At 34.4% G+C, this 15,029-nt stretch overlaps 3 protein-coding genes across 3 annotated transcripts; 1 reads left to right on the forward strand and 2 right to left on the reverse strand.

The window, feature by feature from the left end:
* Positions 1–767: 767 nt before the first annotated feature.
* On the forward strand, positions 768–6,765 carry LOC123201944 (protein DEFECTIVE IN EXINE FORMATION 1-like). Its single transcript, XM_044617568.1, has 13 exons — positions 768–1,125; positions 1,191–1,301; positions 1,399–1,481; positions 1,676–1,793; positions 1,933–2,099; positions 2,535–3,040; positions 3,141–3,211; positions 3,438–3,694; positions 4,640–4,821; positions 5,283–5,566; positions 5,652–5,769; positions 5,858–6,040; positions 6,156–6,765. The coding sequence occupies exons 1-13, from the start codon at positions 983–985 to the stop codon at positions 6,471–6,473; spliced, it is 2,541 nt and encodes an 846-aa protein (XP_044473503.1). The 5' UTR covers positions 768–982; the 3' UTR covers positions 6,474–6,765.
* Positions 6,766–7,148: 383 nt separating this feature from the next.
* LOC123201945 lies at positions 7,149–8,901 on the reverse strand. Its single transcript, XM_044617569.1, has 2 exons — positions 8,255–8,901; positions 7,149–7,478 (listed from the first exon to the last, which is right to left on the reverse strand). The coding sequence occupies exon 1, from the start codon at positions 8,598–8,600 to the stop codon at positions 8,262–8,264; it is 339 nt and encodes a 112-aa protein (XP_044473504.1). The 5' UTR covers positions 8,601–8,901; the 3' UTR covers positions 7,149–7,478; positions 8,255–8,261.
* A 2,114-nt stretch (positions 8,902–11,015) lies between these two features.
* On the reverse strand, positions 11,016–14,689 carry LOC123201548 (probable anion transporter 3, chloroplastic). Its single transcript, XM_044617107.1, has 7 exons — positions 14,021–14,689; positions 12,642–12,868; positions 12,205–12,553; positions 12,066–12,110; positions 11,830–11,976; positions 11,605–11,742; positions 11,016–11,510 (listed from the first exon to the last, which is right to left on the reverse strand). The coding sequence occupies exons 1-7, from the start codon at positions 14,456–14,458 to the stop codon at positions 11,307–11,309; spliced, it is 1,548 nt and encodes a 515-aa protein (XP_044473042.1). The 5' UTR covers positions 14,459–14,689; the 3' UTR covers positions 11,016–11,306.
* Between the last annotated feature and the right edge of the window lie 340 nt (positions 14,690–15,029).

Consider the following 15,029-nt stretch of genomic DNA (forward strand, 5'->3'; position numbering starts at 1 on the left):
TTGGGAATTTGAAAAGTTACTGGAGAATAAGTTGAGCTGGTTTGACTGTGTCTTGAGTTAGGTCAAGCAAAACACATTTTGGCTGGGGTGTAGTACAGTGATTCTTTTTTTCGTGGGTTAAAGAAAAACTTTTAATCGAATTGAAAACTTCGAGTTTATGACCATTGTATTTTGTATTAGATAATTTAAAAGCTTAATTTGATATATAACAAAAATGTGTTTTGAAATCTATGTCTTCTTGTACGGATACTCTATGGTGCCACTCAAGCAGCAATCCTTGGAGTCGTGGCATAGAGACGTTGGGTCAAAGTTAATTCATATATGTAGCCTGCCCAAAGTGAAATCCGTTATTATGGGTTGTCAATAACTTATAATTTAATGATACATATAAAGTTTCACATCAATTCTGAAGTTAAAATCCCACATGGGGTATACCCTTAATACGCAATTATAGCTTTGATGTCCTCTGTGAAGGAGGGGGATAGCCGGTCCTTTGAAAAAAGGTAGAGATAATGAGAATTATCATCGTTGGAGAAAGAAAAAAATTATTTTTTAAAATTAAAATTAGAATAAAATATAAATTTTTAAAGTTAAAAAATTAAAATAAAAATATATTTTTTAATATTATTGATAAAATATTAATTTTATTTTTAATTTTAATAAAATTTTTTAATAATAATTATTATATAAATGAATATTTAGATGTTTAGAATATATGTGTTATTGGGTGTATATTAAAACTTAGGTGGGAAAAAGTTCATTGGCCTATGTTTTACTGATCACTGTGTTTGTCCGAAGTATTTTAGGAACTTTTCGTTCCGTAATTTGGTTTCCAAATTGCTAACCATATTAGATTTTGTCGCAGTAGTGATCTATTCATTGAAACTGAGAGATTCTTAGAACTCAAGCCCGTTCGTCTGTTCTAGAACGGTGCCTCCTGTATGTTCAATTCTTTTTGTTGATCGCATTTCTTAGTGAACATATGAAATCCTCCACGGCCAGCGTATTTTTATTTTGGTTATTACTCTTCGTTACGTTTCTCAATTTCGTTCATGGCGCTGACTCAGAACAGAATAAGTTTCGTCAGCGACGGGCTACCGACGATGAGCTTCGCTACCCTGAAATGTGAGTTCATGATTTGAATCGTTGATATCTGTTTTTTTTTTTTTTTAATTTTTATGAATTTGTAGAGATGAGGATGCGTTGGCGAATACTCAGTGCCCTAGAAATTTGGAGTTGAGATGGCAAACTGAAGTTAGCTCTAGCATCTATGCCACCCCTTTGATCGCTGATATCAACAGGTTTCATTCACGATTCTGCCTATTATACTTATCTGAAATTACTTGGACCTGATTTTGTATTCCTTTCATTTTGGTGATTTTTTTTTTTTTAATAAAGTGATGGGAAGCTTGAAGTGGTGGTTCCTTCTTTCGTACACTACCTAGAAGTACTTGAAGGCACTGATGGAGACAAAATGCCTGGTACAAAATAATCTCTCTCATATATGCTTTTATGTTGATTTAACATATCCTGAGTGTAAATGGAAATTCTAGTGTTAATTATAAAAATCTTAATATGTGGGTTTCTTGCGATATTGTGAGATATCTAATATTTAGGTAGAATGATTGTAGGTAAATGTAAAATTGTTTGATGTAGGGATTCTGTGCTTTATTAGGTTGGCCTTCTTTTCACCAGTCAACTGTGCATGCCAGTCCTCTGCTATTTGATATTGACAAAGATGGTGTGAGAGAAATTGCATTGGCTACCTACAACGGTGAAGTACTGTTTTTCAGGTAATTTTTCTCTTTGTATGATTCTCATGAATGATTCTAGCTATCATGTGATATTTGGTAATTATTGTGGTTTTCACTTGCCTTGCCAATATGCCCAGAATAGTTGTAGATGTGTTCATCTTATTTTTTGTTTTTTTAGGGTTTCTGGCTACATGATGAAAGATAAATTAGTGGTTCCTCGTAGGAGAGTTAGTAAAGATTGGTATGTTGGTTTGCATCCCGATCCAGTGGATCGCACCCATCCAGATGTCCATGACGATCTACTTGTTAAAGAGGCTGAGGCTTCTCAATTGAAGTCAACTACAGGTAAATAACATCAGGATTTTGGGAAGTACTATGTACTTCCTGGTGCAGATCAAACTTATTTTCTTTGACCTGTCAGTCAAGTAGATTCACTTCTAGTGTGGATTTCTCTTATCTTGTGATCTTTGGGCAAGACTTTAGCTACTTGACTGTGTCATTCATTTTAACCTGTTTTTCATGGCATGGTCAAGATTTCTCTGATTATAACTGCTAATATGTATGAATAGTTCATTATTGTGAATCATTCTGTGTTTAGCTATAGAGTGTGTTCCTTCTGACAAGAATCAAATAGCTAGTAACTAATGTTGGTTATCATTGTTGGTTTACCTAATATGTATGAATAGTTAATTATTGTGAATCATTCTGTGTTTAGCTATAGAGTGTGTTCCTTCTGACAAGAATCAAATAGCTAGTAACTAATGTTGGTTGTCATTGTAGAAAAGAATGGAAGTCCACCTGAACTGAACAGAACAGCTTCTACATCTAGAGAAAGTCACCCTGGAGTGGTAAACATGTCTAACTCAGGGGATGAAAATAAAATGAATGGGAGTCAAACTGAAACAAACATAAACCTTACCACAACATTGGACAATGCTTCATTGACTCTGAATAATTCATCCTTGACTGCGGGGTCAGAGGGTAATAGTAGTTCAGAGAGTAGAGCAAACTCCAGGAGACATCTTTTGGAAGATAACAACTCTGAAGATGATAATAAAGTTGATGCTCGTAAGGCAACTGTGGAAAATGATCCTCAAGCATTGGCAGATGATGCAGATCAATCTTTTGAGCTATTTCGTGAAGCTGATGATCTGGCTGATGAGTATGGCTCTGACTATGATGATCATGTGGATGATGCCATGTGGGCAGATGAGGAATGGCAAGAAAGGCAACATGAGAAATTGGAAGATTATGTGAATGTTGACTCACACATATTGTGCACGCCTGTGAGTGGACTTTAATCAGCACAGTGCTCTTTTAATATTTGCGAATATTTCACTTGCATATATTTTGTCATAAATGAAATATGTGTCCCATATTTGTCAGGTCATTGCAGACATTGATAACGATGGCGTATTTGAAATGATTGTTGCTGTTTCCTACTTCTTTGATCATGAGTGAGTTCTATTTTATGATGTGACAACTTGCTATTCTAGTTCCCTGTTTTTATTTTTTAATTTAAAATTTAGATTGAATAATTAAAGTTAGCTTTTTCCTGTGAACTTGAGCTATACCTTTGCATGTTGTATGAAATGTCAGTCATCAATCATATACTCATATAGCCTTATAAGTTTCCAAAAGTGCATGCCTTGTGCTTTTGAACTAATTGCTATGAGTCCACAGGTATTATGCCAGCTCAGAGCATTTGAAGGAATTAGGTGGTATTGATACTGGGAAATATGTTGCTGGTGGCATTGTTGTTTTCAATCTTGATACAAAGCAAGTTAAATGGACCACAGATCTTGATCTAAGTACTGATAGTTCGAATTTTCGTGCATATATATATTCTTCTCCAACTGTCGTGGATTTGGATGGTGATGGAAATTTGGACATTCTTGTTGGAACTTCTTTTGGCCTGTTTTATGTCCTGGATCATCATGGTAATCTCTTTAGATTGGTTGCTGATTTTTTTTCTTCTAATGTGTTTCTGGTTGGAACATATTTTATGATACTTACCCTAGTTTGGCTTTAGCTCAAATTTTAATTTTAATCATTTTCGAGAGCGTGAGTTGCTTTAATCTTTAAGACAGTGATTCCCGGCTTGAATTTCAATGCTTTGCAGGGTTATGAATTAGAGTTGTTTCTTTTGCCAAGAAAATCATGCTTGACTCTGATATGACTTCCTTTATTTGCAATTGCCCATTTTCATTTGTGGAATTAGTTGATAGATTTTTTAGTTTTTGTTTTCTTTCTGCTGTATTATTCCTTATCCACTTATATTACTGTATATAAACGATATAAAAAAATGCAACTTTGTCTTTATTAACAAACACTTCAAAATAATTGAAAATGATTAAATTTCAATTGAAGTTTCTGGGATTATGCTTTCCAGAAAATCATTTGGATTGTAGGCTCTGATCATATCCTGTTATGTTTGCAATATATAGCTTTCTTATATCCAGGACATGCCTACATTCATTTTTAATTGGAATTTGAGATAATCCAGGAGTTCCTTTCCAGTTATATATTTCTACTGAACTTAAATAGATCACTTTACTTTTTCCTATTTTCTCTATTATCCAACCACAAGTCTAATTTCAATAAGACAATTATGATCACTTTTAAGCTTGTAGAATAGAACATCGAAGATCAATCAATCTAACATTGACACAGATTCTTGATTTCAAGTTGCTAGAGACTTATACATAGAATAGCAGCGGTGATGAGGAATTTGCTTTGTATGTTTTCATGAATGAAAATTATGTTTATGCAAAGATCTCCCTGTTTAAGTTTTTCTTTTCTTGTCAAGACTGATAAGAAATGTACAAGCAGCTTAGTGAAAATTCTCTTTAGCAATTGTGAAATTAGATTTTCCACTTCTGCAGGCAAGATTAGAGAAAAGTTTCCTCTTGAAATGGCCGAAATACAAGGTGCTGTTGTTGCGGCTGATATCAATGATGATGGCAAAATTGAACTAGTGACCACTGATACACATGGAAATGTTGCTGCATGGACTGCACAAGGAAAAGAAATTTGGGAACAGCATCTGCAGAGTCTCATTACCCAGGTTTATTGCAGTGCCAATTTTGCGACATGGATAATATCAAGCATATAAGTTGACTGATAATGCATGGATATTGATTCCTGTCTTGTGTGGCTGTTGGATCAGTTCATAATGGAGCATGCTTTATTAATATTTTACTTTGCTAGTACTTACTCTGATGATTTTCATAGGACTTCATAGATGTGATTTTGGTATAGCTGCTAATAATAAAATGCATGTTTTTGCTCAACATAGAGAAGTTGCATCTAATTCTACTAGTATGGATTTGTTTGTCTATCTATTCTGCACTGTTCATTAATCCTGTTATACTTGTTCTACATACAACATCGCACATGGTGATTTGCTTTAACAGTCATTTTATGAGTCTTGCTTGTTTCTGCTTGGATGTAGACTAGTGATTTTAGATTATCATAGATACCTTTGGTTGCTTAATTATAGAGCTTTCTGAAACACCCTCTTTGCAGGGTCCCTCTGTAGGTGATGTTGATGGGGATGGCCATACTGATGTCGTGGTTCCAACCCTATCAGGGAATGTATATGTTCTTAGTGGCAGGGATGGCAGCAAAGTTCGTCCTTATCCTTATCGAACTCATGGAAGAGTGATGAATCAAGTTCTTCTTGTTGATTTAGGTAAGCATGGGGAGAAAAGCAAGGGTCTAACACTAGTTTTGACATCATTTGATGGTTACTTATACCTAATAGATGGACCGACATCATGTGCTGATGTAGTTGACATCGGTGAAACTTCGTAAGATATTTTTTTCCTTGATATATTCCGTCCCCTCTTTTTCTGTTTTAAATATCTAAACTAAATGAAAGTCTCCACATGATAGATATAGCATGGTGTTGGCAGACAATGTTGACGGTGGAGATGATCTCGATCTTATTGTTACAACAATGAATGGCAATGTTTTTTGTTTCTCAACTCCTGCTCCACATCATCCCCTCAAGGCAAGATAAATCTGAACCTCTGTTTGCAGATGATTACTTAGAGATTTTCCCAGTATGTTAGAAATCATTTACATGTTATCATTTTCAGGCATGGAGATCAAGTAACCAAGAAAGAAACAATGTTGCACAGCGTTACAACCGTGAAGGGGTCTTTGTCACTCATTCATCTAGAGCTTTCCGAGATGAGGAAGGCAAAAACTTCTGGGTGGAGTTTGAGATTGTAGACAAATACAGATTCCCATCTGGGTCTCAATCACCGTACAATGTCACTGTAAGTTGCTTTCCTCCATTCAAATTACTGCTTTTAGCAACAACTTAGATTTTTAGATCTTCTTAGATCTGACTTCTTCCTAATCAATTCCTATATTCCTTTTTAAAACATCCAGACAAGCTTGTTGGTTCCAGGTAATTACATAGGAAACAGGACGATTAAGCAAAACCAAATCTTTGAACGGCCAGGTAAATATAGAATTAAAATGCCGACGGTTGGAGTAAGGACTACAGGGACAGTGCTGGTGGAGTTAGTTGACAAGAATGGACTCTATTTTTCAGATGAATTTTCTCTCACATTCCATATGTATTACTATAAACTACTGAAGTGGCTTCTTGTACTCCCAATGCTCGGGATGTTTGGTGTGCTTGTTGTCTTTCGTCCGCAGGAGGCCATGCCTTTGCCATCGTTTACACGGAACACTGACCTGTGATGAGCATCCCTTGTTGGTTCAACCTGAACCAGGGCCATATCCCTCAATGGATCTGAGCATTTAATCCACTGGGAAACAGTTTCTGGTAAGACTACCTGAATAGCAATGGCCCCAATTGGATGATTTTTGAACCAAGAAATTCGGGACATGTAAATAGTTTAATTTGATTTTCAAATGTTTCCATTGTTTTACAGATAGTCGAATAAGTATATATTTATTGAGAGTGCAGATGTGATATGGGGAAACTGATATTGATGGTCTTCTGATAATGTTTAAGTTGTTACTCCACCTATGAAATCGCTTGAGTAGTATCCAAATGAATCCAAGTACAAAATCCCCATGACCTACTTAACATGGGGTTACATAAGAACTAACTTAGCTTAATTTGAATCTATCATTTTGTCCGAACGAGTCAATCTCGAGATGAAGTTCTATTATGATAGTTTAGATTGAGATAAACATATTTGTCAATTTAGACAATATTATTAACACTTTTAATGATATTGTTAATCTCATTGATAGCCTTTTGATGACCTTGGAAACACGATCGAACAAGCTTGAGTTTGAGTTGGTCATTATGAATTTGAGAAGTCTTTTCATTTACGGAGAATCATTTTATGCAAAAACTGCCCTCGCTTTTTTTTTCAGCTAAGAACATTTCTCTGCCAAAAGGTATTCACAAAAAGCAAACATGTATTATTCATATCACGCAAGAACAATTCAAGGCTAAATTGTGATTGCCAAGCAACATCCAACCATATATGAGCATCTTGTTTTCATTACTTATTACAGTATCAGATTGTATGCTCATGCCAACACAACAGGGTCACCATTCACTAAACTGAATATATTCTGCTATCCACTCAACATCCTTTCAAATGTGTCTATGGTTTTATTTTATCCTCTATTAGTTAAAGAAGATGATAGCACATACTCTCAGATTTTCTTTCTTACAGACGAACACCCTCAATCAAAGTAAACCAGCAGTTTCCCAGGGCTGCAAGCCTGCAACCAATAGATACAAGGTTTTAAACTGCTTGTCATAAAATGAAAAAACAATAAAACTATTTGCACAATCGATGACATATCATTATGTGATTGAGCGATTTTGAATCTAATATCTAATCACATGACGATACATCATCATTTGTGCACATTGTACTACTTGTGGAAAATTTCAGGTAAGTATAATGGGTTCATCTTCTGTGCACTGCATCTTAAGTGGCAATTATTTTGGTTGGTTTTGCAGGATAACTGAAAAGCAAACAATGTAATGCCACTCCCTAAGAAAATAAGACAAGGCTCACATTGTTTAGCATTTTTCTCCTGATTTATTGACCCTTTTGCGGGTTATAGTCAGCTACTTGAAAGATGATGAGCAGAAAAAATGTAATCTAAAGTGCTCCCTATAGACAATTTCTCAAACTTGGCACATGAGTAAAAGAGCAATGCTATATATGCACCAAGTTTTGAGTACTCAATTGAACGTACATATAATCATCCGGATATCTGATTGGGTACTCGAACTGTGCACATAGTTATGTTGTAGAACAAAATCGATGCAATACAAACCTAATCATCCAACAAACCATTTCCACCCTTGTGCTTAGAAAAGCCATAAACTTACAGAAAAATTATCAATTTGGTCGACTCAGTAAACAATCTATGATTTGAAGCAGAAACAATTTACATATACAAAAGCAAGAAATACACTAAACAGAACTTTAAGCAACCCTAAAAAGCATAGACAAAAGTCTTGAACAACAAGCAGAAAAGCTTACATTAGGATCAGAAGGCCTGCAACACAGGCCTCTTGCCGAGCCTCTTGATCTCTCTATCCATATTCCCAGTAAGCATTAATCCAAACATCTTGTAGTCACAAAAAAAGGACCAAAACGGGTGCCCAAAAGTTGCAGGAACATTTCCTTCAACAAAGAAATGACTATACCAGGCGAATCCGTAACCAAAGATTGGCACACACACCAGAAAACACCAATTAAACAATATCGAAAAAAGCAAGAAAATTATACTAGTGAGAGTGCCCACAAAGTGCCAACGCCTTGTACTTGGTTTTGAGTGTTGGCTCACATAGAAAGCCCAAAAATCATCTAAGCTCCTGAAATTCATATCCTCAAGCAAATAGTGAACCAACCCAAATCAGAAAAATAAAAGTTTTTGATTTCTTGATCTTTTGACTATCTGGGTAGGTTTAAATTCGCTTTGATTTGACCAGGAAAAGACTCACTGAACAGATAGAGGGTAATGGATGAGATTGTGGGTATGATTCAAAACAGAAACACAGGCCACAAGAGATGAAGTTTTTTGTCAAATTTGGGAACTAACAGAGTTGGGTTGTAGTTTTGGTTGGTCTTGCTGGAAAAATCAAGGTAGGTTTCTTGTCCCTTCTGCAATAGTTTCTTCAATTCATCATTTTAGGTTTGGTCAAATTCTTATCAATTAATAATTGTTATATTATTATTCTTTTATTTTGCATTTAATAATAATATTTTTTTTTTAAACTCTAATATTTTATAAATTTTATTAACTTTGGACTATTATTATTTTAATTAAGTTTATAATAATTTTAATTTTGAATTCACACATAAATTTATAGTCAATTGAATGTAGGAATCCCATGATTGGAAAGTGCCTTAACATTAAACATAATTGATTTAATAATGGGTGAATAATCATGAATTTGTCTCAAATTAAACCTTTATATTTTATTTAATATATAAAATCAATTTACCTAATATTATTCATTCAAATATTAAATATTAAATTTAGAATAATTCTCTAATAAAACCTTTTTTTTTTTTTAATTTTCATTTAAAAAAGTTTAACAAACTATTTACCCATAAAAAATATTTTAACAAGTTTGGGTTTCCATGACATTAAAATTATTAAAATTTCATAAATAATTTTTTATAGAGTTTTAATATATTTTTTATTCAATAAACCATTAGTTTATTGAAATTATCTCACAATTTAAAAACTTCTGTACATATACTTATAACATAATCCTTACAAAAAGGGTCAAATTCAGGGTTAAAGTTGTAATTTTGATCCCCCCATTTTGAATTCCATCGCAGTGATTTTGTTTTTTTATGAAATTAACAATATTAATTCAGTAGTTTTTGTTATTGTCATAATGACCTCATCATTATTTGAAGATTCTAATTCAATGTGACAAATAGCATATTACTCGCAATGTTTTTGTTTTTTTGTTTACTTGAGCAAGTGATTTAAAAAATGAGACTCATTTTAATCAAGTTTATTTAAATTTAAGTTTAAAATGATTTAAACTAAAATAAGTTCGAGTTTGAGATTAGGAGTTCAATATTTTTGAATTTACAGTTTATCAGTGTTCCATTTGTAAAACTTACAAACTTAAAAAATTTGATCTGAATCGATTAAAATAATATTATTTTAATTAATACATATCAAAATTATATCGTTTTAGCATTAAACAGAGTTCAAAGCTTAGTTCAAGCTTAACTCTTCTCAAACAAGCAAAATTCAAGTTTTATTTCACTGAAATCGAATCGAACTTAAGCTCAATTTGGTTAGAATCTAACCCTAGTTAGAACCAATCTTTTTCCTAGTATATTTGAACCAATTTGGTTTAGGCTCTATATTTTTTGTTTGAATAAACTAAACTTAATAGCTTATTAGCTATGATTGATATTGAAGGTTTGCTAACAGTTTACCTCTTCGATGTTATAGTTCATCTATTCAACATTGGTATTCACCTCTCTAATGTCATTATTCACTAACTTGTACTTGAGTTAGAAGTTATAAATTCAAATCGAGATTAACTAATCTTTATTTAAGCTCAATTCAAATCCATTTATATTTGGTGGTAAACATTTCGACTTTTACCTTTCACAAATTAGTACTTTATTTTGTTGGAGTTAAAATGGATAACAACACCTCAATGTATAAACTACAATTTTTTTACTAACATGAACAATTTTTTTTTTCAATTAAAATAATTAAACTTTCTAATTTGTTATTAAAGAGGGGAAATTTTTAGATATTCCTATTAAAAAATGTATAAATTCATTTTATTTAAACTAAAAAAATAAGATTTTATCACAATATAAAAGAGATTAATATCTTTTTAAAGTAAAATCATATGAGTATTGATAAATATGAAGATTGATATAAAGATATTTTCGAACCATAAGATTATATGTATCAATTTTTGATATATAATTTGTATATACAGATAATATATAATCATATGATTAGATAATTTTGAATAAAAAATACTCAATCATATGATGATATATCATCTGTGTATATAAATTGTGTACTAAAAGTGAATACACATAACATTACTCATTTTCAAAACCAATGGATATCAATCAAATTATACTTACACACTTTTGATACATCATTTATGTATATAGATGATATGTCATCGTAACTTCAAATCATATGATGATATATCAACTGTGTATCTAAATTGTATACTATATATATATATATAGTATTGCCCAATGGAAAAAGATGAAACCCCTCCAAGACACAGGAGACTGGATGAAGTTGATTATTTAAATACATTTGTAATTTCAGTTTCACAAAGTTAATACAAAAATTATTATTTTTCTTCTTTATCTGATTCTGAAAGAAGAAAAAAAAAAAAAACTTACTTGTAACTTCACATTATGTGAGGCATTTTTGCCTATTACAAAAGAATAATGAACTCAACTGTACATTCCTGAAATTCCTCCACCGTCTAAACCAAGATTTTAGTAGTCTAAGTGAACTTTCTTCTTCCTTATGTTCCCTGTTCATTATACAAGTCTTATTTCTGGGCATCTTGGATTAGAAGACGCGTTCACCGGTCGCATACAGGTTCCAGAAAAGGGTTGCGGCTAAGTACAGACATGCCGTCACGGAGAGGAATGCTTGAAAGGACCCAAGCCATTCAACAAAATAGCCGGTTCCGATTGTACTGACTATTGCAGCTAATGTTCCTGCTGAATTAGAAATTCCATGGAGGAATCCTGCACAATCTGGAGCTATTTCCTGAAAACAGTAAATCCAGGAAACCAGTTGGTTAAATTTCTCCATACATAATTGAAAAATATTTTGTCATGACTGAATAGGGAGCTGAGCTTACTTGCATATTAAGGAGAAATCCTGCCTGGCTGAAAGAGCTAAAGCTTAGTGCAGCTGTGATTAGTGTAGCTGCAACTGCGGGCGACTTGGCGAAATTCAAGCAGAGCAACGACACCCCAGGTCCGATGAAACCGATAGACTGATAAAAGATGTTATGTGTCAGTGAGCACTGTGATTGTGACAAAAATATGGGCTGAATGTATTATGAGTTTGACAGAGGATTTACCTGCATAATCTTTCGGACTAAAGTCACCGGGTAGCCTGCTTTGATTAAGGAATCTGATGCTTTACCCGCGACGTAGCCACAAACTGCCATTGTCCCCCATGGCACGGCACTGAACCAAGCTGCTTGCTTCAAGTTCACATTGAATACCTATATTCACCAAAGAGAAAATGTACCCTCATTGAAGTGCAAATTATGCTGAACAGAGTACATTGCCAGAGAAGAAGATTGAAACATACCGTTTTGAAATAAATCGGCATCCATGTTAGAAGAACGAAGTATCCCTGTAATGTGGAAGAAATTCATTAGTATATATAAAGAAGCAAAAAACTGTTAGCCATAGCAAATGACTGTTGTGTTCGGATGAGGAAAACTGACCCAATTGTTAGTGATATTAGCCAAAATTATTGCCCAGGTTGGCATTTTTGATAATAGCAGTCGGAGCGATGGAAGCTTTCCTTTCTTTCGGATGGACTCACTTTTTCCAGCTTGAATTAATCGCAGCTCTGATTTGCTGATAAAAGGGCTGTCTCCAGGATCATCGGTGGCCACAGATGACCATGAAGTCATCCATAGCAGCCCAAGAGAAGAGAAGAGAAAGAAAGGGCCAGTAATCCCAGTTGTTGCCAGCATAATAGGAGTAAGAACTAAACCAACAACATTGCCAAGGTGAAATCCAGCCATGGAGATTCCAACTGCACTTGCTCGCTCATGGCTCGGAAACCACCTAACCAAACAAATACATCCAACTGCGATCAGTCAAAATCCTTCTCCCTGCTAATTGACATTAATCTAAAGTTAAGGTGACATTGTACCTTGATGAGAGGATACTCATGGCTGGCAGAGCCACACCTTCGGCCAGTCCAAAGAAGGCGCGAACGGCTAAGAGGGCAAACGTGGAATTATTGGCAGCCCATGGAGTGAGAAGTGTAGACAGAGACCACAATACCAGCCCACATGCCAGCACTCTTTTTCCTCCATATTTATCCACCAAAGCCCCTCCAATCACAGAGGAGAAGATGTATCCCCATAAAAAGGATGACTGCAATACATGGTTAACATATATTTCAGTTAGTATAATACACCATCATTGATCAAAATTATACATATCAATTAAAAGTGTAATATTACAGAGTGTTAATTCTTTTTATGCAAGAATTTATTAGACTATAACTAGATTAAAGTATTTGATAGAGAGACCCTGATCTAGGAACCAAACAGTTTCAACTCTTCATTCTGGTAATATAGATAATCTAACAACGTTATGACATAATCACCATAATCATGATTAATAAATAATTATCTTTACCGCTCACCCATAATCATCATAATCATTCTTATCAGACTAACAGCCTCAAGAAGTTCTTTTCCTGATAGTGATATCTAGCCCCAGGCTAGATAAGGTTAGTTTCCAACACCAACCATGCAGGCCGGTGTAATTTTTTTATGTCGGACCATACTTTCAGAACTAACTTCCAAATCGAGAGTCTTATCTCAAACCCCACCACTGCTGAGACTATAACCGGAGATTCTTCCCTTTAACAAGTAAAACTACCTCCTTGGCCGTACTCTAGGGTGGGATTGAATTAAATTGACTTAGAAACAGAGAGAAAATTATAATAAGGGGCACAACATCCACAAGAAGCCCCCACTTTTTCCAAGCTAAAGGCACAAAGAAGAAGCCATGGGATTTGGAAAGTGCCTGTCAACTGCGCTCTCTATGCTCTTAGTATAAACAAATATTTATCTCACCAAACACAAACAGACAAGAAAAACATATCCCAATTGAAAGAAAATTACCAAGACCAAGTCGTAAGTTACAGTTTTAAATTCGTAAAAGAGAAGGTGACATTTATTTCGTCTTCTCAACAACCACATGGCGTACTACTTTCTTTTCTTTTATGCTTTACCAGAAACTAGAACGACAGGAAAGGAAAATTTTACTCCGATGACGCAGTAAACTTTTCAAAAAGGTAGAAGATTATCATATGGATAATTAAAACCTGGATTATAGATTATATCATAATTATAAAAAAAAATATTTTTTTTCATTAAAATACATCCACAGAATCCAACTACCAATTCCAAGGAGAAGACCAGGAAGTATTCTAATATGGACATTAAAATAATAAATTTGGTAAACGACAGGCTCTTGACCCCCGAAGGCCTGAAAGCCAAGATACAAAAATATTACCTGAACGATACCGAGGAAAGCGCTGGACCAGCCATATTTGGCAGCGAGAGGAACGATAGTCACAGACATGACGACTCTATCAGCATTACACAAACACATGACACATGCAAGTAAAGCCACCACCTTGTATCTTTCTGCCACCAGAACTTTCGTTTCTCCTCTCCCTCCTCCGATCAATAAAGTCCTCTCGATTCCCTCCGCCGTACACCTCACAACACCTTCTCTTTGTTTATTCTTGTTATTCGAACTTGTTCCCTCTCTGGTGATTGAAAGAGACGAACTTAAACTTTCTCCCCATTTAACGCCTCCGGCTGTTGAGAGGCTTCTTGGCTTAAACCCCAAGTGGGATGTTCTCAAGTTGATCAAATTCGATTGAGAGTTGAAGAAACAAGAAGATTTTGGTGAAATAGCGGAATGCAGCAGAGATTTAGCCGCCATGATCCAGATTGAAAGAAGGAACCTTTTCAGGATATATTGTAAATCCTAACTTGTATATAAAAATAAATGAATGTTGGGGTGGAAATGATGAAGAAAAAACTCTTTCAATGAAGCAATAAAATATACCAGAGAGTTGGTGAGTTTGGTGAGGACTAAGAAGGATCAGACGAAATGCAGAAGAGAAGATTTAAGCAAGGAAAAAAAATCTAAGAAAAAAAGGAAAAAATTGTTTCTGTTTTGAGGGTTGGTGACAACAACTGAGTGTTCCTTAAATAAAAAAAAACCTTGGAGGGTATTTTCGTCAATAAAAAGTTTAGTGACAGGTGCTTCCTTCGTGTCAACACGTGTTGCCTACGGTCCATGTGTCACCTAACCCTCTGACAGTGTCTAGCTTCTGCCACCACCAACCACCAGGGGTTCTCGGTTACCGGAATTATCGGTCACTTAGAATACGAAGCTTAGTCAAGTCAATCCTGCCAAAACTCAGCGTCGTCATTATAATTTCGTACGGATTTTTATATTCGTATTTATTTTGAATTTTTTTTCAAATTAATATTTAGAAATTAAAATT

Source organism: Mangifera indica, chromosome 18 (genome assembly GCF_011075055.1).
Source record: "Mangifera indica cultivar Alphonso chromosome 18, CATAS_Mindica_2.1, whole genome shotgun sequence".
Lineage (NCBI taxonomy): Eukaryota > Viridiplantae > Streptophyta > Magnoliopsida > Sapindales > Anacardiaceae > Mangifera > Mangifera indica.

What these genes read in the sequence shown, in the direction of transcription:
- LOC123201548 (XM_044617107.1), bottom strand. Translation starts at nt 14,458, where the DNA reads ATGGCGGCTAAATCTCTGCTGCATTCCGCTATTTCACCAAAATCTTCT. An exon ending in ATGAGTATCCTCTCATCAAG is followed by an intron (nt 12,554 to 12,641) that starts GTACAATGTCAC and finishes TTGTTTGGTTAG; the next exon opens with GTGGTTTCCGAGCCATGAGC. An exon ending in TGCCGATTTATTTCAAAACG is followed by an intron (nt 11,977 to 12,065) that starts GTATGTTTCAAT and finishes TGGTGAATATAG; the next exon opens with GTATTCAATGTGAACTTGAA.
- LOC123201945 (XM_044617569.1), bottom strand. Translation starts at nt 8,600, where the DNA reads ATGAATTTCAGGAGCTTAGATGATTTTTGGGCTTTCTATGTGAGCCAA.
- LOC123201944 (XM_044617568.1), top strand. Translation starts at nt 983, where the DNA reads ATGAAATCCTCCACGGCCAGCGTATTTTTATTTTGGTTATTACTCTTC. An exon ending in TGATGGAGACAAAATGCCTG is followed by an intron (nt 1,482 to 1,675) that starts GTACAAAATAAT and finishes GTGCTTTATTAG; the next exon opens with GTTGGCCTTCTTTTCACCAG. An exon ending in CTCCACATCATCCCCTCAAG is followed by an intron (nt 5,770 to 5,857) that starts GCAAGATAAATC and finishes TATCATTTTCAG; the next exon opens with GCATGGAGATCAAGTAACCA.